Source organism: Patagioenas fasciata, chromosome 1 (assembly GCF_037038585.1).
Source record: "Patagioenas fasciata isolate bPatFas1 chromosome 1, bPatFas1.hap1, whole genome shotgun sequence".
NCBI lineage: Eukaryota > Metazoa > Chordata > Aves > Columbiformes > Columbidae > Patagioenas > Patagioenas fasciata.
The window spans coordinates 178,584,463-178,605,529 of NC_092520.1; the positions used below are offsets into that span (position 1 = coordinate 178,584,463).

At 40.1% G+C, this 21,067-nt stretch overlaps 2 protein-coding genes across 4 annotated transcripts; both read left to right on the forward strand.

Annotated features, from left to right (window-relative positions):
- Positions 1 to 4,813: 4,813 nt before the first annotated feature.
- On the forward strand, positions 4,814 to 13,134 carry TMBIM4 (transmembrane BAX inhibitor motif containing 4). Its single transcript, XM_065846922.2, has 7 exons — positions 4,814 to 4,975; positions 5,594 to 5,702; positions 6,961 to 7,066; positions 10,045 to 10,078; positions 11,079 to 11,196; positions 11,682 to 11,727; positions 12,290 to 13,134. Exons 1-7 carry the CDS (start codon positions 4,876 to 4,878, stop codon positions 12,494 to 12,496), a joined length of 720 nt encoding a protein of 239 aa, XP_065702994.1. The 5' UTR covers positions 4,814 to 4,875; the 3' UTR covers positions 12,497 to 13,134.
- Positions 13,135 to 13,311: 177 nt separating this feature from the next.
- Positions 13,312 to 18,576, forward strand: LLPH (LLP homolog, long-term synaptic facilitation factor). Of its 3 annotated transcripts, none has more exons than XM_071802479.1 (3): positions 13,312 to 13,773; positions 14,037 to 14,220; positions 17,660 to 18,576. In XM_071802479.1, exons 2-3 carry the CDS (start codon positions 14,040 to 14,042, stop codon positions 17,821 to 17,823), a joined length of 345 nt encoding a protein of 114 aa, XP_071658580.1. In that variant the 5' UTR covers positions 13,312 to 13,773; positions 14,037 to 14,039; the 3' UTR covers positions 17,824 to 18,576. The 3 variants fall into 3 exon arrangements, with proteins under 3 accessions (XP_071658580.1, XP_065703005.1, XP_065703012.1); XM_065846933.2 differs by lacking the exon at positions 13,312 to 13,773 and adding an exon at positions 13,803 to 13,905; XM_065846940.2 differs by lacking the exon at positions 13,312 to 13,773 and adding an exon at positions 13,842 to 13,860.
- The last annotated feature ends 2,491 nt before the right edge of the window (positions 18,577 to 21,067 follow it).

Genomic DNA, 21,067 nt, shown 5'->3' on the forward strand with positions numbered 1-21,067 from the left:
AGATACAACAGGATTTACAGAAGCCTGGTGACTTTCTGGGGGAGCAAATGAAATTGAGGTTGATACCCTGAGGGCCATAAAATGGCTCTGGACACTTACGTTTCAGCATCTGAACACCACCCCTGTTTTCATTAGCCATAATGGTTACTTAGGCACTTGGCACACATGTAGATACCTATTTATAGACAACTAAATGCAGTTGTTTTCATCTGGAGCTGAATCCTGCTTTTCAATCTCTGCAGAGCAGACCTGACCAACAACTGCACAGCCCTTGCTATTTTAATTGCAGGATTTTTTTCCCTGTAAAAGCATACAATTACTGTTGTTACACTTGAGGGTTCTTATCAGGGTCTGATTGCACTAGACAGTCAAACAGAAATAAGCAAATCTGACCTCATCTTTTCAAAATGCAAGGGGAAAAAAAAGGTTCAGAAATAAAAGTGTTCATGACAAAATAAGCTCAAAGGTTTAGATAAACTAATTTACATGAGTACACCGTGGTTTTAGATGACAGAATGACTAGCCATTACAGGTGATGTAGGCAGTCCAGTGACAGTTTAAGCACATTGGAATTTGTATAGGAAGAGCAGTTAAGTGTTTTATAAACAGACTCCATATGGCACTCCCAAAATTCAAGCAGCTCTTCCTGCTAAATTGAAACTGAACAAAATAATATAAAACTCAAACTGTAGGTATGTTTTGGTGTTTCATTCAGAGAACCAAATTCTATTTCACAAGGCAGTTCAGCTACTAAATTGGTTTAGTTTGTAACATTACCTCCATAATAAAGAAAAAAAAAAGGAAAACCTACCTCTAACTGGGCTGTCAGTATAGCACTCTATATTTCCCCAGGATTCAGTCTTACACATGGAATAAAATGGTAATGCTCTTTTTTCAACTCCAGCAGTTACTAAAATAACAAAGGTGGGTTTATAAGCAAAGACAGCTTTCAGCTTGATCCTGACCTTAAAACATAAAATACTTCAGTTTGTCAAAATAAGATTGCACCTTTGAAAGACATCAGACGTGCATAAATGTGCAAACACCTTGGAAGAAGACTTTTAATGTTAGGATTAATTTATTAACTACCAGCACTACTCAATTATCTGCAGAAATACACTGATTCTGAAGTCCTGTTTTCAAAGGGAAACATACCCACCCTGACCCCATTCAAAACGTCTCACCAAATTGCATCAGTCAAACCAACATGTCTATTCAAGAGCTGTTCGCAATCCTTAAAATAAAGGTTCCGGCAGTTGCTGTGAAAGTTACCCTGGCAGGTAAGCTCGTACACCCCACGTTGATGGACTAGTGCCACAAGACAGCTCTGTTCTTAGCCTCAACCCATTTCTTGCATCTACATTGATTGCATATGAGACCTCCAGTGAGTCCAAGACCCAAAACTAACCTGGAATGTCTTATCAACAATGCACAGGAAAAAAAATAAAGGAGTCAATCAAGTTACAATATGATGAGGTGTAATGAAAAGATATATAGTGCAGATGGGTTTTAATAGGAAAAATAATATACATATTGTTAGGCAAAGATGAGAGCTCTAGGAAGCTGAAAGAACATTGAGATAAGTTTTTCATCCTGTAATAATAAAAAGTCAGCTTGGTGAGCTGCTTGTTAAAGGGTAGAGACTTTCTCATAAAACTGTAGGCACTAAAGCAGATAAACTCTCTTCCCTTCATCAGTGGATTTGGAAATTCACCATCAGGGATTTTAGAGCAACAGATGGCACATCTGTCCCTGAATTTCTTTGTTGTTTTTCTGCCATTTAAGAACATCATGACGGTTTTGCAGCTATGTACTGAATGGTTTGAAATATAATTTGGAAGAACTTTGCAACTATGAGATTGTCTCTACTTCTCCAGGAGAACTTTGTATTTTGTGTGTGAGAATAATTTCACAGTAACTCACGTTTCTCCAAATTAAGCTTCCTCAGAGTCACACAATAAAATGATCCCTCTAACTTAACTAGCCAGCTATTTTGAAATTAAGAGAACAATGTTCACCTGGGGATAAATTAATGGTTAACAGCCATGCGGATGCACCTTTATAATCAAACTTTGTTTTCCCACATTGCTTCGTGTCTGAACTGCATGCACTGCTTGGAACACAAATTGCCTGGATGTCGCCTCCTTGCTGAAAGGCTGGCAGGCAGCCACGGGGCCCCCTGTGTGACTGCGTACTGCTGGAACCACACACCCCGCACTCCAGCAACATTACAGCAGTCGTGTCTCATGCATTCGTACAGAGCCCTGCATGGCCTTTGCAATCTGGGAAGAGGAGACCACTTAGTCCTGCCTCAGCAGCAGCTGTGATGACATGAAGATACACAGATGTATATCAAAGCGATGCTGAGAGGGGTCACTCTGGGAACACTGCTCAAAGCTGCAGCAAAGGAAGGGGCTTTGGCGCAATGATTTAAAAACAAACCTCTAGAAAGAGGCAGAATCCTGGCGATGCTCCACGTACCTTTCCCATCTACCTCCAAGCAGCAGATGGACTTTTTCCAACAAAGCCACCAACTATGTATAATGCAGACAAAAGGCACAGAGGAGTCCGTGGTTCTTAAGCAGGGCTCTAGTGAGAGCAAGCTTCCTTTCCCCATTCCGAAGTCCAAACCAGGACCCAGAGAACAGAAAGCTCTTTCACCCCTGCACACACGCAGGCTGAGTGGAAGTGTCTGGCCAGTCCTAAGCAAGTCATGCTGGGACTGCAGCAGCTTCAAATAAAAACAGTGTGATGGGAGGTATGTTTATGGAAACATCAAATATAGAAGAGAAAGGCAATGTAAAACATCCTTTCTTTTTATAAGGCATATTATAAGCATTTTATAAGGTATACTTTCCCAAGTGAGGAATGGAAAATTGCAAAGACACTGAAAGCAGTCAGGCTCAGTGCTAGCAAACCTGGGTTCAGTACAGTCACTTCAAAGCTCACAGCACATGCATTCTGTGTGTGCCTCCAAGTAACAGGAAAAGATCTTAAGACATGAATGATGCTCTCTTTTGGCATGAAAATGGCAAGCGTTATCATTTTTGCAGATGTAAATAATTTTCCCTTCCCTTCTGCGGCAACCCTGGCAGACTGTGCTCATGAGTAGCACCACTACATCATTTGCTGCTTTGTCTCCTGCCTTTTTGAATAAACCTGTTACTGCTTCTTGGTGGCTAACATCTTCTACACAGGAGGTGGGTGTGCGAAAGTGCAAAGTGCACATGCCTGTTTCCTGCAACCTCCTAGCCTGTACCTAAACCCCAGGCTAACTATTCCATGGCTTTACTCTGCTTACTCTTAAAAAAAGTCCTCAACTTTTCACCCTGAACCTTAATGCAGTTTAAGCCACAGTACCTCTTATGTGATACTTTCTCCTCAACTGGAGAACTGCAACAGCCTTGTAGAAAGTATTTGAAAACTACTATTATGTCTCTCCTTTAGTCTTCTCTAGGCTCAAACTATTTCCAGAAGTGGACTCTGCAGCAATGCTCTGAAATTTTCTGTTTCTCACACAGAAGAGAGGCCATGCCTAAGAAGCACTTTAAAGAAAATTGCATTGCACTTATTAGGAGAAGGGAACACCAGACACTTGTTCAGAACTCTAAATGATGTTCTGGGAGAACATCAATGGTGTTCTTCTGCAGAGGCATGCGCAAGAAATCAGGCAGCATAATTATTTCAAAACAATTACTGTTCAGCAACACAAAACAATGCATAAATCTCCGAATTCAGAATTAAAGCTGAAAGATCCCGCTCTGCAGCAACTGAAATGCAAAATGACATTAGGAAAACCATAAATACTTCTGAGAATATAAAGTCATGTTCATAATTTTTGTATCTGCAATGGAAATGTAGTATCTTAAGTCAACTCAGTAGAAGAACTTTGCTCAAAATTATTTCATCACAGAAATAATATAATTTATTTACTTCTCCCTTGAGAATCTGAATACAGTAGAGGCCACTATTTTCCACTTTTAAAAAGCACTTTATTTTCGTCTAATCTATTACATACTTCTCTAAAGCGTCTACGGCTTCAGTTTCTTAGCATGCTTTAGATAATATTCACAAGTTAAAGAATAACATGTTGCACTCCCTAACCCACATACGAAAATCTTGGCTTTTGTGGAGTACTAAATGTGTGCTAGCACCTTGGGTCACTTTTGGGAGGCAATTCTATGAATACTAAGTCTGACTGTACCTAGCACTAAATGCTGCTTGAGAAATATTGAGCATCTTTGTGTTCTATTGAATTAAACTGAGTTTACTTTTCAGGATAGGACACAAAACTAGGAGAAAGCCTGAATAAAATTCTACTTTGCCTTAAAGGTTTATAAAAATGAAACTCGCATCTAGTGAGATATATACAGATACTGAGCACTAATGCCCAAAGTCTCTTCCATCAGGTATTGCTGAACGTGTCCACAGCTACGGACAGGCCCAGCTTGCTGGAGAACTCTTTCTACATAGCAGGCAGAGATGAAGCAAAGCTGAAAACCTGTTAAAGGGCCACTGGAACCTCCCTTCCAGACTTAAAACAGACACTGGAAACGGTGTTTAAGATAAACACAAATACAACAGTTCCTCGAGCCGTCCCAGGGCAGGCCCGGGCGGTTAAACGCCAGACCACTGGCGAGATCTCCATAGAACACCCGGTCTCGATGGCCTCACGCAAACGCCGTGTGCGAGCGCTACGGGCAACGGCACCCGCCCCCTCCACCGCCCCTCCGGGGCACGGCCGCCCCCACAGCGCCCCCTGGGAAGGCGGGCAGCCGCCATCGATGAGCTCGGCCGCTCGGCGGTGCGCCCTGCTCGGCGGTGCGGAGTGCGGCTGGGGCGGCGGTTGTTGCCGTTGCGGGGGAGGCGGTGGCGATGGCGGCGGCGGCGGAGCAGCTGTACCCGCGGAACTCCATTGAAGATGACTTCAACTACGGCAGCAACGTGGCCTCGGCCAGCGTGCACATCCGCATGGGTAGGGGCTGCGGCGGGGGATGAGTGAGGCCGTCCCCGAACGAGTTTTCCACCTTGTGGAGCGGCCCCTGCTGCTTCCCGGCCTAAGGGGGTGTCATACCCCGGTGCTCCCAACAAGCTCCTCTCTGTTAACCCCGTTGCCTGTTGCGTTTAGCTCAGCTCAGGTTCTGCGCAATATTTTAACTTCCTGGGTGAAGGCTGTGAGTGGGAAGCCAGAGTGTTAGTCCAGAGTAAGCTCCGAATGATGAGGAGCCGGTGAAAGGCTGGATTCCATCCCTTCAGTGTATCAGCGGCACGTCTTGTATCACGGGGAATAAACCCGTGTGGATCTAGGCTTGATTTTCCCCAGAGCGATGCAAGCCCAAACATGCTACATAAGATGTATAAAAGCTGAAATTTGTAGTTTACGGTAGTTTAACCAGGACACTGAGGGATTTTAGTTTCTTCTGTGTGGTGTTTGTCTCTTCTGTGTCAGCGTTTGTGTGTTGTAAGGTCATATTAGTGTGAAATGCGGCTTTGCTGTTAACATGCAGGTTTCAAATGCATTGAATACTCTTGCAGAAGGTTTCTCATCAGTAATCGTTGCTGAAATAGTAATTTTTTTTTCCCTTTATTCTAGCTTTTCTGCGGAAAGTCTACAGCATTCTTTCCATTCAAGTTCTTTTGACCACGGTCACGTCTGCAATTTTTCTGTACTCTACTGGAGTGCAGGCATTTGTTCATGAAAGGTAAATACCAAAATGAAATGGACCTGTATATTGTGCGTTAAGTATAGTTTATGTGGTTTGTTGCTCTGGAACACTTCAGTGTTCCTTATCATTTTGATACCTTGTGTTTTGGTTCTGTAATGGTGTAACGTGATTAGGAAATAACTTTTCTGACATTTTTCTCCATGATTTATTATTATTTTTTTGTTTAATTGTAATTAAAGTTTATTTTAATCAATACTTTATTTTTATGCTATAGAAATCTGTACATCAGTTGCAGAACATCTCAGTTATTGATGTTTCTTGTTTTATGGTCTACGTATCTGCTTTTAGAATCTGTTGTTTATAGGTAACTGTTCCAAAAAGCTGAATCATGTCTTATTTCTCTCCCTCCTTCCCCATCTCCTTCTTTCTTTCTTTCTTTTTTTTTTTTTTTTTTCCTGAAAACTAGTCTGCTAAAAATCCTGGGGGTCTTGTTTCTTTTTCCCTCTCAGATTTCCATGAAAAAAAAAAAAAATCTCAAAACCCAAAGTGGTGAGCAGGCAGAGAAAAGAAAAACTGAGGAAAGGAGAAAAGCACCAAGTCCAGTTTATTTTTTCACCCAAGTGCACTTGCAGACTTTGCTTTTACTTTCACTTCAAAGCTCAGATAAAAGAGGAGTATCAAATACTATATGAAAGATTCTGTATAAGCTATAGTGTATACAACAGAGGTTGTAAAACTGCAGTTGTCTACTGAAATCTGATAACTTAAAATACTCCTGATCACTGTTGAGATGCTGTGTTTCATTTTGGTCTAGTTTTCGCTTGGAGGACTGCTTGAGTTATTTAATTACAGCAATATTTACTGATCAGTACTGGTTTTCTTTGGTACAGTTATTGACCATGTTTGTTGCATTCAGGTGCTTAGACAAAACAGTTCCCTGAATGTGGAGTTCTTAATAAGCAAAATACTACATATCCTGTAATACTGTTCATTTAGTACAGATGTATTTTCCTTTTCATACACGTCATCTCCGGGTGATGGATTTCTGGGCAATCTTCAGCTTCAGTATGAAAAAATTGTCTTTACTTGTGGCTCTGCTATTTTTAACTGATTATCTGTGGAGGCATGTTTTAGAGCATTTTATTGTAAAACTTGCTTTACGTTTACTTTAAATGTACAGAGCAGTATCTTTATCTAGGTGATCAGTTAAAAACTAGGTCTTATATAAGCTGGTTTTTAGTCTCCCAGATATTTTATATTAATTTTGATGACTTTTTTGTTTGAAACCTTACAGGCCTGCCTTGCTTTTGATATCTGGGCTTGGATCTTTGGCTATAATCGTGGCTCTGACCCTCTACAGACACCAGCATCCTGTTAATTTATACTTGCTTTTTGGATTTGTAAGTATTTATATAAATTCAATTTTAGTATCTTTCATTGTGATGAACTCTTTGAAGCAATCTAGTGGTGCCTATACACTCACAAAGTTCTGAGGTTTTCTGGTGGTATCTGTTCCTAGATAGCCTCTATTTCAGGTTTTCTCCAATATCTTTTTATGAATAGCATTAGAACTTGGAATCTGGTTGAGCAAGCTTTTTTTTTTTTTTTTTTTTTGCCTATGTGTATCTTTCTATCTGCTCTTATTGTTTTGTTGATGTCAGTGATTTTTCGGTGAAACTGCTCACTAGGAAAGGAGGCATTTCTGTTACCTTGTTTAATGGACAACCTTCAGCAGAGACCCAAATGCAACTAGTCATATGCATTTATTTCATTAAATGTTTACTTTTTGATGCTAAATTCTGAGCATGTTTCCAGCACAGGCAGATGCTGTCCTCAAATTTCTCTTTTCTGCCTGATGTTGCAAATTTTAGATATGGGCGAACTGTTGCTCTTGAATGTTTTGGATTATGTAGCAAACCTGTCTTCTGAAAAAAAGTCACAGTAGCACAAGTGGAATTTGCTGCATTAGGAGTTACCTAAATTGTATTTGTGATATAAAGGGATGACAGCTTTGCTGTGCAAGTAAATAGGCTGTTTACATTATAATGCAGTTATATGCTTCCTGACTTTGGAGCTCTTGCAGGAGAGCAAAATATTTTAAAACTTTTAACAAATGCAACTGTAACAAGGGGTGATGTAATAGTTTGGACAAATGTGGTGTGGGAGTTTGTGGTATGACAGTTTAAGTAAGAATAGAAAGTTTCAAGTTTGTGTGTAGTAAATTGATTTATACAAAATATGGGTTACATGTTCTGTTATTTCTGACCTCTTGGTCAGAATACTTGGTCAGATACTCTTCTCATCTTTTGTTGTAATGAAACTGAATTTGAAAATTACCTTTTAGAAAAACTCAGGGCCCCTGCTAGCCTTCAGCCCAGACATCAATAATAGGTTTGATTTTAAGTTAGCTGTTTCAAAACAAGGACAACTGGGAAAAAGAAACTGAAGCAGATGCTTAGCTAATGAGGTATTAAGAGTGTTGGATGAAAGTATTTCAAATATTGGAAAATATGCAAAAAAACTGTTTTGTTCATTTCTAATAGCAAGTTAGAGAAAACTTATAGGCCCTTTCATAGTTTATAAGAAGTGTGATAAGAATGCTGTGTGCTTTGAGTAGAAAAATGTAAATGTCATTTTTCTGTAGGGGCTGTCTCCTTTATTTCTATAGACACGCACTGTCTATGAGGCCAGATGGGATCCACCCAAGGGTACTGAGGGAGCTAGCGGAGATGCTCACCAAGCCACTTTCAATTATTTAATCAACAGTCTTTGCTAACTGGGAAGGACCCAGCTGACTGGAAGTTGGCAAACGTGACACCCATTTACAAGAATGGCTGGAAGGAAGATCTGGGGCCTGTCAATCTGACCTTGGTGCTAGGGAAGGTCATGGAACAGATCATCCTGAGTGCCATCACATGGCACATAGAGGACAACCAGGCAATTAGGCCGGGTTTATGAAAGGCAGGTCCTGCTTGACTAACCTGGTCTCCTTCAAGGTGACCTACTTAGTAGATGAAGGAAAGACTGTGGATGCTGTGTACTTAGACTTAAGTAAAGCCTTTGATACCGTATCCCACAGCATTCTCCTGGAGAAGCCGGCAGCTGGATGGGTGTACTCTGTGATGGATAAAGAACTGGCTGGATGGCCTGGCCCAAAGAGTTGTGGTGAACTGAGCCAAATCCAGTTGGCATCCGGTCACGAGTGGTGTTCCCCAGGGCTCAGTAGTGTGGCCAGTTCTGTTTAATCTCTTTATCTGTGATCTGGACAAAGGGGATTGAGTGCACCTTCAGTAAGTTTGCAGATGACACGTAGTTGGATGGAAGTGTTGACCTGCTGGAAGGTAGAAAGGCCATACAGAGAGATCTGGACTGGCTGAATCGTTGGGCTGAGGCCAGTTTTATGAGGTTTATCAAGGCCAAGTGCCGGATCCTGCACTTGGATCACAACAAACTCGGGCAGTGCTACAGGCTCAGGGAAGAGTGGCTGGAAAGCTGCCTGGCAGAGAGGGATCTGGAAGTGTTGATCAACAGCTGGCTGAACATGAGCCAGCAGTGTGCCCAGGTGGCCAAAAAGGCCAACAGCATCTTGGCTTGTATCAGGAATAGTGTGGCCAGCAGGGCTAGGGAAGTGATCATTTCACTGTACTCGTGCTTGTGAGGCCCTACCTCGAATCCTGTGTTTGGTTTTTGGGCCCCTCACTACAAGAGAAACATTGAGGTGCTGCAGTGTGTCCAAAGGAGGACAGCAAAGCTGGTGAAGGATCTGGAGTACAAATCTGATGAGGAATGGCTGAGGGAACTGGGGCTGTTTAGCCTGGAGAAAAGGAGGCTGAGGGGAGACTTTATCACTCTACAACTACCTGAGAGGAGGTTGTAGCATCTCCCAGGCAGCAAATTGTAGGATGAGAGGAAATGGCCTCAAGTTGCACCAGAGGAGGTTTAGATTGGATATTAGGAAAAATTTCTTCACCTAAAGGGTCGTCAGGCATTGGAACAAGCTGCCCAGGGAAGTGGTGGAGTCACCATCCCTGGAGGTGTTTAAGGGACACATAGGTCAGGTTCTTAGGGACATGGTTTAGTGCCAGAGTTAGGTTAATGGTTGGACTCGATGATCTTGAGGGTCTCTTCCAACCAAAATGATTCTATTATTTCAGTTTATGTTGTATTATTTTTATGTAACACAACAACTTCCAGCACAGTAAAACAGTATGATTGCCATTTTCTTGTTTGTATACAAAGATTTAAGAGGAGATCTAATGTAATGCATGCTGGGATTATGTGGCAGAATGGAGTTCATTGCATGTGAAGTCTCCGTGTGTTTTGTGGAGTGTTTTGTACTTGTAACTCTTTTCTTTTTATTTTTTTTTAACCTTTTTAGACCCTACTGGAAGCATTGACAGTTGCCATTGCAGGTAAATGGTATTCATCCTGTTGTCTAATTCCTTAAATTGGAAAAGGAATCCAATATGTTGTACTAATTGCAATCTGAGATTCCTAGACATGTCTGATAATAAATCAGCTGTTTGAACATTTTAATGGCAGTAATCTGAGCTTAGGAAGAAAACAGGGTATCAAGGAAAACTGGATTCTGATCCCGAACTTGAACTGTATAAACCTGAAGTGAGAAGTCAATTGTACCATCTGTTCTTTCAGTACAGCTGGCAGTGCTCCTTCCTATAAGGCAGCTCTCAGCAGAGTTGATCTGCAAGTGAAATAACCTTATCTTCACCCTCAGTTTCCTCTGAGGGAATTGCTTTGAGTTTAGAGAGTTCTGTAGTTTGTTGTCAGGGTTGACATGGGGCAGTATTCAGGCAAGTTATGGCATCACCTTGCATTATGGCTTTTAGCAGAAGTTGTCACCTCTTCATTGTGGTTCATGGTCTCCTGAAAAAAAAAAAAGTAATTTGCAGAAAAGAAGTATTAAGAAGAGAGAGAGAAAGAGTTGTGTTCATTTCTCCTATCTTCCCCTTATTACCCCAAATGAAAACTTTCAGGAGCCTTTACAGAGAGCTTGTTGTCTTGTGATGTTTTTGGTTTTGTTTTTTCTTGTTTCAGTATCCTGAAAATTTCGGGTAGCTTTTTCCTGAAGATTTCACATATCTGGGCTTAAAAATATTTTTTGTTTTCCTTTTTTATTTTTATTGTAAGTAGGAAAGATCTTTTATCTCAGTTTAAGCAGCTGCAGCTATACTGTAATTGTCAAACTTAGCTAGTGCAAGAGTCCCTGAGCCCTGTGATCATGATTTTGACATGCAAAGACAAATTCAGGCATAATTTACTTTTTTTGTTCACAGTTAAGATTTTTTTTTTCCCTGTCTGTGAAAGTTTAAACTTCTGTTTTCCTCAAAACATAACTTAGCAAATCCATAGTGTAGTGTTCTTTAAATGACAGTTTACTTCTTCTGTTTACAGTGAGTTTCTATGATGTGTCCATCATCTTGCAAGCCTTTATTCTTACTACTGCTGTATTTCTTGGACTGACTGCATATACCTTGCAGTCAAAGAGAGACTTCGGCAAACTTGGAGCAGGGTATGTGGCTGGGTTTTGTTGTTTGTTTGTTTTTGTTAAGCTAGTTTTTCCTTTTTTAAAACAAGAGTTGCAGATATGATAATGAATAGAGCTCAATGAAACCTACTTCAAGAGAATGTTGAGCATGTTATTTATCTTAAATTATTAATTTTATGCAGTTCTGCATTCTTGATAAGAAATTATTTTCTGTGATTGTGATTCTTAAAACTGTAGTATTACACTAGAAAACAAGTTCACCTGGATTTTTTCACTGAGACAGAAGGCAGCTGCTTCAAATTTTTTTAGAAAATAAAGGTAGGACATAACTTTTGACAGCTTTATAAAACCAAGTTTTACTGCTGATACCAATGAACAGTTGACATCTAAGAATTATGGCCATTTATGTACCAAATAAATTGTGAAGAGGTTTTATAGGAAGGGGAGATACTTTAAGTAAAATGTAAAAGAAAAAATGCTGTTGCTCACGATTTTTTTTTTTTTTTCAGCCTCTTCACTTGTTTGTGGATTTTAATCCTCTCGGGTTTCTTGAGGGTAAGATACCTTGTGTTCAAGGTTAAAAAAAAAATCTTTAACGTGACTCTTTTATTAACTTCTACTATAACAAAAGGTTTTGGGCAGTCCAATATGGCTTAATGAAAGAAAATTCCTGACCAGGCCCATTGCTGTTGTGGGTCATGCTGGTAAACTTGTAACCGTTAATTTCCAGTTTGGATTTTTGTTGGATGCTAATCTTGCTAATATGAAAGTGATATTTGCATTGATTGACAAAAATTGGCAATCAAGATCCACTACCTGATTGAGAGGATGGGAAGGAGATTTGGGTTTACGTATGTTTTGTTTTTCTAATTTTTCTGCTTATGGAGAGCAGAGCTTCCTCTCTCTTAAGTGGAGGCACTTTTACTCAGTTAAAGAGAGTGTGTAACTGGGGACTATGTGAAAGAAGAACATTGAAATGTCATAATATTGTATTTGTGTGTACATAACAGCAAAAAGACAATGTGTGTCCTTGTTTTAAGTGTGGCATGTCATTATGCAGGGATTTTAATATTAAAAAAAAAGAATTTTACAAATTTCATGTTTCATTTGCCTCCAGCTGTTTTTCTACAGTGAGACAATAGAGTTGGTGTTTGCTGCTGCCGGAGCTCTTCTGTTCTGTGGATTTATTATTTATGACACTCATTTGCTGATGCACAAATTATCCCCTGAAGAGTACATACTGGCTGCAATCAATCTCTATTTGGACATAATCAATCTGTTCTTACACCTGCTGCGTTTACTGGAAGCATTTAATAAAAAATAGTCAAAAGCAGCATGGTTTGACTATAGCATACATAAAGTTAAGTACCTAGATAGTATTGGGATGATCTACAAAATGTGTAGTTCTGTCTTCTAGAGACTGAATCTTTATTACTTTTTCATTCCATGAATAGTGATCCATCCTTAGGAAAAAGAGAAAGCTTTTTATTTAGCTACAGTTCTCTAGAAATGTACATTTTATGTAGTTAACATGCTGTCGTCATTTTGGTCTCTTTTTTAATCACTTAATTTGCACTTGATGTGATTAACAATTAAAACATTTGCCAACTTCCAATTGCTCCAAAGGAAGCCTCTCTCTGCTGTTCTGTAGCTGCTGGGAGTGTTTCCTTTGGGATCGTAAGTGTGTGTACTGCATAAAGGTAGCCTGAGTTTATCATTGTGCAATGTTATAGTAAGCTAATTTTTTTCTAGTTTTTATTTGGTAAAATGGATCACTGTCTCTAACAGATACTTTGTTTGTGTTAAGGGCTGTCAGATGATTATGTAAGCTGGGAGGGTATTAATTAAAGGGAATGTTCTTTGTTAAAGCATTATTTATTGCCTGTCTTTCAGTGTTCTGAAAAGTCATTTGGAGATTCTGTTATTTTATCAGCTTGTGTATATTAAGGTTAATTGATTGTCTGTCAATAAAAACTGGAAGACCTTTAGTCTGTTTTTGTGGTTGAGATGGAAGAACTCAGGCGCAGAGAGCCCTGGCACAACACGTAGAGGCGCAGCCACAGCTGCTGCTTCCCAAGCTGCTGAAATCCTGGAACGGCACACAGGGTAAAAACAATTGTGAAAGGATTTCTTACTTCATGTTCAGTGCTTATGTCCAAGTGTTGTTGCCGCTCGCCTGTCCCGTTAGCAAAAAGGTGACATGGTACTTGGGACACGTGTCCTGCCACAAGTGGTGGCATCGTACACTTTTCCATGTTGGATGCTGACTGAGGCTATTGAAGTACGACTGTAAATTGTTCTGAGCAGGGGTGATAATTTCTCTCTTCTGTCTTAGAGTTTCATTAAATGCGTGGCAGTAGCGAAAAGTAAAACTTGTCATTTTTCCTGGTGGTGAAATAACGTGTTTATTTTTTCATCCATCCCCACAGAGCTGGACATAATTTCACTCTCGCAGCACACAGCTCGGTGCTCGTAGCTGGTCCACAGAGCAAGCAGGAGTGTTAGGCGGCGGGGCGAGGCGCGGCTCGCCTTCTCCCTGCCGCTGGCGGAGGGGAGCCGGGGTGTGGGAGCCGGGGCGGCGCGCTGGCTCGGAGAGTTACGGTAAAACCTGGAGCAGCTCGGGAAAGAGCTGTGGGGCGGGGCCTAAGGCGTCAGCGCGTGCGTCCCTGCGCGTGCGCGGACAGCGGGGTAGCGTAGCGCGAGGGAGGGCGGCGGGCCTCGTGCGCGGCCGGGGTGAGCGGGGGGAGGGGCGACCCGTGTCCGCTTGGGGGCGGCAGCTGAGGCGGTGGCGCCCGTGCCGCTCTAACGGCCCCTCTGCCCTTCGGTCGCCTCGTCCTCACGGTTTCCGTCTTCCCTCCCCTCAGGACATGGCGAAGAGTCTGAGGAGCAAATGGAAGAGGAAGATGCGGGCGGAGAAGAGGAAGAAGAACGCGCCCAAGGAGCTGGAGAGGCTGAAAAAAATCCTGAGCACCAACGCGGATGTCGTCATGGAGGAGGTCAAGGAGGTGGCGACCGTGCTGCCCCCCAAGAAAGTCCTCGAGCAGGGGGGTGAGTTGGGCTCTCGCTGGGCGGCGCTGGGTTTATGGGAGGGCCCTGCTGGCAAACCGGGACCAGGCCCCGAGGGTCCGGGGTGCCCGCGCGGGATGCGGGGCGGCCCTGGGCTGCCCGAGACCTGCCCGTGAGTGCCCGGCTGTGTTTTCCTACCCTGTTCCCACACCCCTCACTCCCCCGGTCACGTTTTTAGCGTGTTATTCACTACACCAGTTTTTCTTTTGAAACCCCCCAAGTGCAGGGACGACCTGCACTATTGTTTATTATTTTTTCTGTGACTTCCACTATCACGATCAGAGTTACGATTATTTCAGGTAGAGATTAGTGAGTTAGAAAACTAAATATTTAGCTTTTAAAGGTAAAAGATGCTATGAAGTTATTGAATCTGGTCGTCTCACAACATTAGTTTCTGTTTCGCATCTGGTCACTTGTGGAATAAGCTTATTAACATTTGATTTCAAGTATGTAGTATCTTAGAGAGCGACATGTCTTTGTGAAGACATCAGGTGAGTGAAGATTCATCATTTAGCAGTCGTTACAGTCACAGCATTATATTGGCTGTTAAACTGGAGACAGGATATAACTTCCCTCCCAGTTTAAGGAGGATGCTAAGCATATAGAAGTTAGACTAAATATGAAGTAATTTTGTAGAGATTTTATCAAGAATAGAGTGATTTTAACTTTTGAATGTGCAGTCTCAGAGTAGGGATAGTAGGAATCCTGGTTTTGTATGCTAATTAATGCTGCATCGCACATGGTGGGGAAGTGGATGGCATTAGGTCTCTACAGATAATGTCATTTTCCACTCTGTTCCTTGAAATAGGGATGTAATAGGATGTAATCAGCAAAGCAGGTAACCAAGGAAGTGGAAACAAAGGTTTTATATAGCGATGTGTTGGACAGGAGTTACTAAGATACCTTCTCTTTCAAAAACTTCAGGCTAATGAAATCATACTCCTTTTTTCTTCGCCGATTCATGCTGCTTAAGTTGTTATGATAATGCTCATGTGAGCTTGCTATGTGGCATGCAGAAGTCTCTTGAGACACCACAGTGGGGATAGAGAATAATGCTATTAATTACTGTCAGTCATGCATCTGGTTTTGTCAGTGTCTCAGGTATTAGGAAAGGCAGGGATGTGTGTTGAGGTAGAATACAGAGCCTGTAAACTATATTGAAAATGGAAATAGAACAGTATGTAAAAATGCTTGCCCAATTAAGGGTAACGTAGAGTATAATTTGTAATTTTATCTGTGGTTCTGTTTTGTCCCATAAACCAGATGTAAAAGTTGTTTGGGATTGTTAGGACTGAATTTCCAAAACATTTTGGAATACTGTCAGCCTTCTGATACTGATTCTGAAGCTGGAGGAAACACTGTTGTCTTAAATCTGGTTTCTGAAGCATATGCTTGGCCGTCATTCCTGCAGTCCCTTAAAGTCAACTGGCAACTTTTCTACAAGTGGCTGGTTTCACTTGGCCTTTGTAGAGATATCATCCTCAGAAATGCCTAAGTATATATGAATTTCACAAAACAAATTAAAGTTTTATGAAAATAATGGTGTCCCCTTTGAGAGGACTCTTCAGCACTGTTTGTGGACACAAGTGTTACATCATCAAATGTTATAAGGGCTGAAATAGATGAAGGCTTCATCTAGTATATGCACTTTCCATAGATAGGTGAATAATTTTCCAGCCTAAGGAAGCATGTAGGTATGTTAGGGAATTTTCCTGTGTTACCTAAAGGTATTTTTCACAACACACTGTCTTGTGGTTTTTTTGTTTGCTTGGTTTTTTCTTCAGTTTTGTTGTTAGGGAAAAAAAAAACAAACAGTGGAAGCTCTGGCTAGCCTTTGGTCAAAATGGTTTTGTAACTATTTTTAAAACTTTTTGGGCATGTACATGTTTTTTCAAGATTATCATATCCATTGAGTCTACTTCAATAACCTAGTTTTATGGCTTTTTTTCTCTTGGTCCTTTTCTCTTAGTCTTTAACCCCTTTGATAGATTTTTCTTTATGTGCCTTGACCACTTCTGTTCAGTAGGTTTCTTCCTGTTAGTGATTTCTACAGCATCCTTGAGATTGTAGAGTATGATGAAAATATTGGACTATGTGAACGACTGCAATTTTTTGTTCAGGAGTATTTCTTCACTTGTTAATGTTGCAGCTGATGCTTGTTGAGGATGTGCTTTTTGCAGTCAGAATTCTTGTAACAGATTAGCCTCAATCATTATAAGTATTGGAGAAGAAGCTTATGTAGAGGTGGTTTTCTTGGGGTGTTGGATTTTTCATATTTTGTTGTTTGGGATCATCTCTCCTTATATGACATTTGGAAAACAGGGCTGTGAAGAAAGCTTCATGTTGTGTTTCTTTGGTGTCTAAGGAGGTTTCTGGAGCTGAGGCTTTTTTTTAATCTGCCTCTCCTTTGCTGGATCAGTGTTTGGTTGTGCCAGCAGGCAATACGCCCCTGTGCTGATTCTCTGCTGGCTGCAGGTATTCATATACCAACTTCAAGGCTCCCTAAGCACATCTCTGTGGTGCAGGTTCCTGCAGACTATCGGCATGCTTCAACTATTGAAGCAGCGCGTTCGCCTTTTCCTCATGAACTTTATCTCCCAACATCAGACAGGCACAACATTAAAAAAAAGGTATTTTTTCCTCTCTGTAAAAACTCTTGATAAAGTTTTTAGAGTTGCACATGGATGGTTTGGAAACAAGGTTGAAATTATATAGTAGAGCACAGTTCAAATCTGCATTTAACAAGATGTTTCCCTTGTAGTCTTGTTGTCTCACTGAGACTTAATGTTCATGTGGTGTTAGCTAACTGGGAATGCTGGTTTTGGGAGTGACAATGTTAGAGGCGGTCTTCCTGATCCTACAGATTAATCCTCTCTTTCTGTCTCTTAAGTATATTAGACTTGACCTCATCCTCACTTTTTGGGGCAAATGTAGTATCACTGGCCCATGCGTTGTGCCATCACTGTGTTCTGGGTTTTCTCTTCATTATTCGCTTTACCTGTCTTCATCTTCATTAATTTTTTTAGAACAGATCTTAAACATTACACCATAAAAGGTATTTAATTCTGCATAAATATAAGCCTGTGGCTTCCTGTATGGTTGCAACTTTTGGTGGACACCACTCACAATGTTTTTAAACATTTAAGTATTGGAACAGCTGGCAGGGTCAAGAATAAGGTGCTTTGCCCAGATGTGGATCTTTAGGGAAAATTCTGCGTATTTACTATCATCTGTTGAAATTCTTGGGTTGCGGTTGTGTTGGTTTGGAAAGCACTTTCAGTGTATAAAGCCCCCAGCTCTATGTGTACAAATACTGTTGTGTCTAGGGATATTTTTGTTATTTTTGGGACTTTAGTAACAAAATAGCTACTATGAAGCTGATTAATGTATTTTACTCATTATAAATACCTTTCTTTTTCAGGTGACGGCAAAATGGACGTAGATAATAAACGAAACAAAAAAACTCTTCTAGATCAGCATGGACAGTACCCAATATGGATGAATTCCAGGCAGAGAAAGAAACTTAAGGCACAGCGTGTTAAAGGGAAAAAAAAATCAAAATTGGCCAAAGGCCTAGTCTGGTAAAATCAGAGTTTTATAAGATCATGTATATTTTACTCAAAAAATAAATATCCCAGACAAGTACATGATATTCTTGTTCCTGGCCACCAAGTATAATTTATTGTGTTGCTTGAATTTTTGAAGAGACCGTTAGACCATCAAATGATGAAAGTAATATCAACTTGATGTCTGCTGAACTTTAAAAAAAAATACAAAAAGCAAGCTGAGTGCCTTTGAATAGACTAAGTTTCTGTGATTATCTGTTTTCTTGAGGGGATGGGTCTTTTATATTTATCTTTTATATTGTGAACACTGAAAATGCTGATGGAAATCCTAAAAATAATAAAACTGTAACTGGGTTTTGTACTGTGGTCTTTGCCAATGTAAGTTGTCCTTTAGTAAATTTAACCAAAGGATTCTGTAAAGTCACCATATCCTTTAAATTCTTCTGTAAAATTACTTCTGTTGCACCAATTTGTGTTGCTTTTAACATATGGTAATTAGTGAAAACAGGCTTTTAACATGTAACTTAAAAAGATTATCCACTGAAATGCTCACCAATGTTTCATGAAACTTCTGTAATTAAAAAGACATAGTGTCCATCTGGCTTTAATATGCAAAGAGAAAGCTGTTGGAACAAAGAAGTATTTCACTGCTGTCTGCAACTGAAATATTGTAGGAACTAAGTAACTGAAACTAAAACCGATTCTTTTATTACTAATACGAGAGAATGCAAATGCACAGACTGGAAATAAAATAGTTTTGTTTACGACCTTTTCCAAGTTTTAGTAAAGTAAATGAGAATTTTCTTTTCCATATGTATTTTCTGTAGCCTTTTATTCCTCTTAAAATGGTACTCATGATCGTGCTTTACAATGTGGGCATAGGATAAAATATTGCATGATTGCGTAACAGATGCCATTTATATGCGATTTGCTACAGTTGGTTGCATATTACTTGGCAGTAACATGTGATGACAGATGCAAGAATTAGTTCCCCGGAAAGCTTGTGTTTTTAAAATGTCTCTGATTTCAAGGATGGAAATAATTACAGTACTAGTCCTGCAGTGTGTTGCATGTCAAAGTACCATTCATCGATTTGGAGCATAACCTTTGCCCAGCTTTATTCAGGATGGGATCCACGTTCTGTAGTTGCCCACAAGTGATACGGGTCAGTTGTGATAACTTGGACATAGGAGATAGGATTTATTCTTTTGAAAGTAATTACACTGGCTTATCCTGTGCTAAAATCCACTAAGAAGAAATCAACCTGATAGAAAATTCAGTTTTTCCGGTAAAATGCAGTAGACTTTTTATTATTGTTACGAGGAAAAGTATTCTGTTGCTCAGATAAAGAACTACAAAGGTGTTGGAGGAAATACCAATACATCTTCTGTTTTTGCATGCATTGACAACTAATGAGACTTTGTAATACGTATAGATCAACGTTTACCAAATTATATGCCATTAATAACTTAAAAAATATTTCCATTAAGTTGATAATACCCCTGCTAAAAAACAGGTGCCACTCTGAAATTTTTTTTTTATTAGATAAATGGGTCTAGATTTCAGTATCAAATATGTTAGCATTTAGATTAGTACTATGAAGTTGATTAATGTGGAGGGAAGTGCTCTTTAAGGTTCATAATTACATTTATCCAGAAATGGAATGGAATGAACTGTCAGTTTGTATTTCTTTACTATTTTAATGACATAGGCTGTGTTTTGCTTCACATGTGCTTTGGGGAGTTGTGGAGGGGAGCTTCTTGGGTTTAAGTGCTAACAATTCAGTTTTCTTCTGTAGAGTAAGCACAGTGCTATTTTTGACATGCTTGTTTGTAAATCAGATTACTTTCAAGCAGCTGCTGCTGGGAAGGCAGACTGCTTTTCCTGAATGAAGATATTCAAACTGGCAACTCCCATTTAAACATACGGCTTCAGAATCAGGTTTTTTTCATTTTTCAGGTGTGCAGTTGTACTCCATCTCATCATGCTGCCACCACTGTCCTTGCCTTACTTTCTCCTCTCTGGAGTTGCTCCAGTTCAGCTTCTGCTCCTTCCTCTGTATGAGAAAGTGATCTGTACAACTGAATACTCTTTCTTAATTTCTGCTTTTATGACCTAACCATGAACTTTGTTGCACAAATTTATTAGACTACTGCTTTTGTGACCAGACTAGGGATTTGAATCTCAAATGAGAGACAGCAGATGCTGTGCTGATCTATTCAGCAGTTACTTCCTACCAGCTGAAACCTGGCTGTGTGAGTTATTACCTTCATGGTGTCCAGGATAAAGTCAAACAGGTTCACATAAACTACAGATATTTTAAGATATCCTGTTTGATTTTTGAGCTGAAACAGAGGCTAAGACAGGAATAAACCCCAGTGTTTACTGGAAGGTAGTTCTTAGTTAAGTACCGATGTCCTTCTGTGTAGAGCATCGCAGTTCACTGGGGTGAGGCCTCTGTGGGCCAGGAAGGATTTTGAGAGATGGTATCTGTGATCCAGGCTGAAGACTGACTCATAGACAGACAGCAGGAACCTGGCTAAATGTGCAGCACGGGTGCAACCTCAGAGGTGGAGTCAGAGATGCTCTGGGAAATTTTACCTTCTAGGATTTCAGCATATGCTATATATGGACATTGTAATTTTGCATTTGGAATTTGCTTTAGATCTGCTTTGAACAGATCTATTTTTGAATGTGAATGCTGAATTTTTGGTTGTCATTGAATGTGTGATTTACGTTGCTGAATACAAAACACATTCTGTTTTGATCAGTTGATGAAAAACATTTGTGTTTCTTTGTAATAGAAAATTAATTTAAACTTACTAGGTTTTCACTAAAATATATTTTTTAAAACCCGTAGAGGGATTTTCAAAGAAGTAAACTATCTGCTTCTTAACAACTTTCTAATTCTATAATAATTCGTTGATTTTTATCTAAAAAAAAAAAGATTGTGATTGAGGGAGAAAAGGTTGCAGTTCATTAAGCAAACTGATGAAGTCTGTATAACTCTGAAATACCATTGTCAGAGGTTTGGGTTTTGTGTTTTGGTTTGGTTCGTTTTTTGGTTTGGTTTTCAGGTTTCTGTTTTGGGGGGTTTTGGTTTTTGGGGGCTTTTTGTGTGTGTGTAACTATAGTTATTATGAAACTGCTTTGTTAACACTTCCTACCACCTACCTGCAAAGTGGTGTGGCAGCTGTATTTCACAGCCCTGCGAAAGACAGGGGAATTAAGGTAGGCAGTTTTGAACAACAGGTCTAAATGCC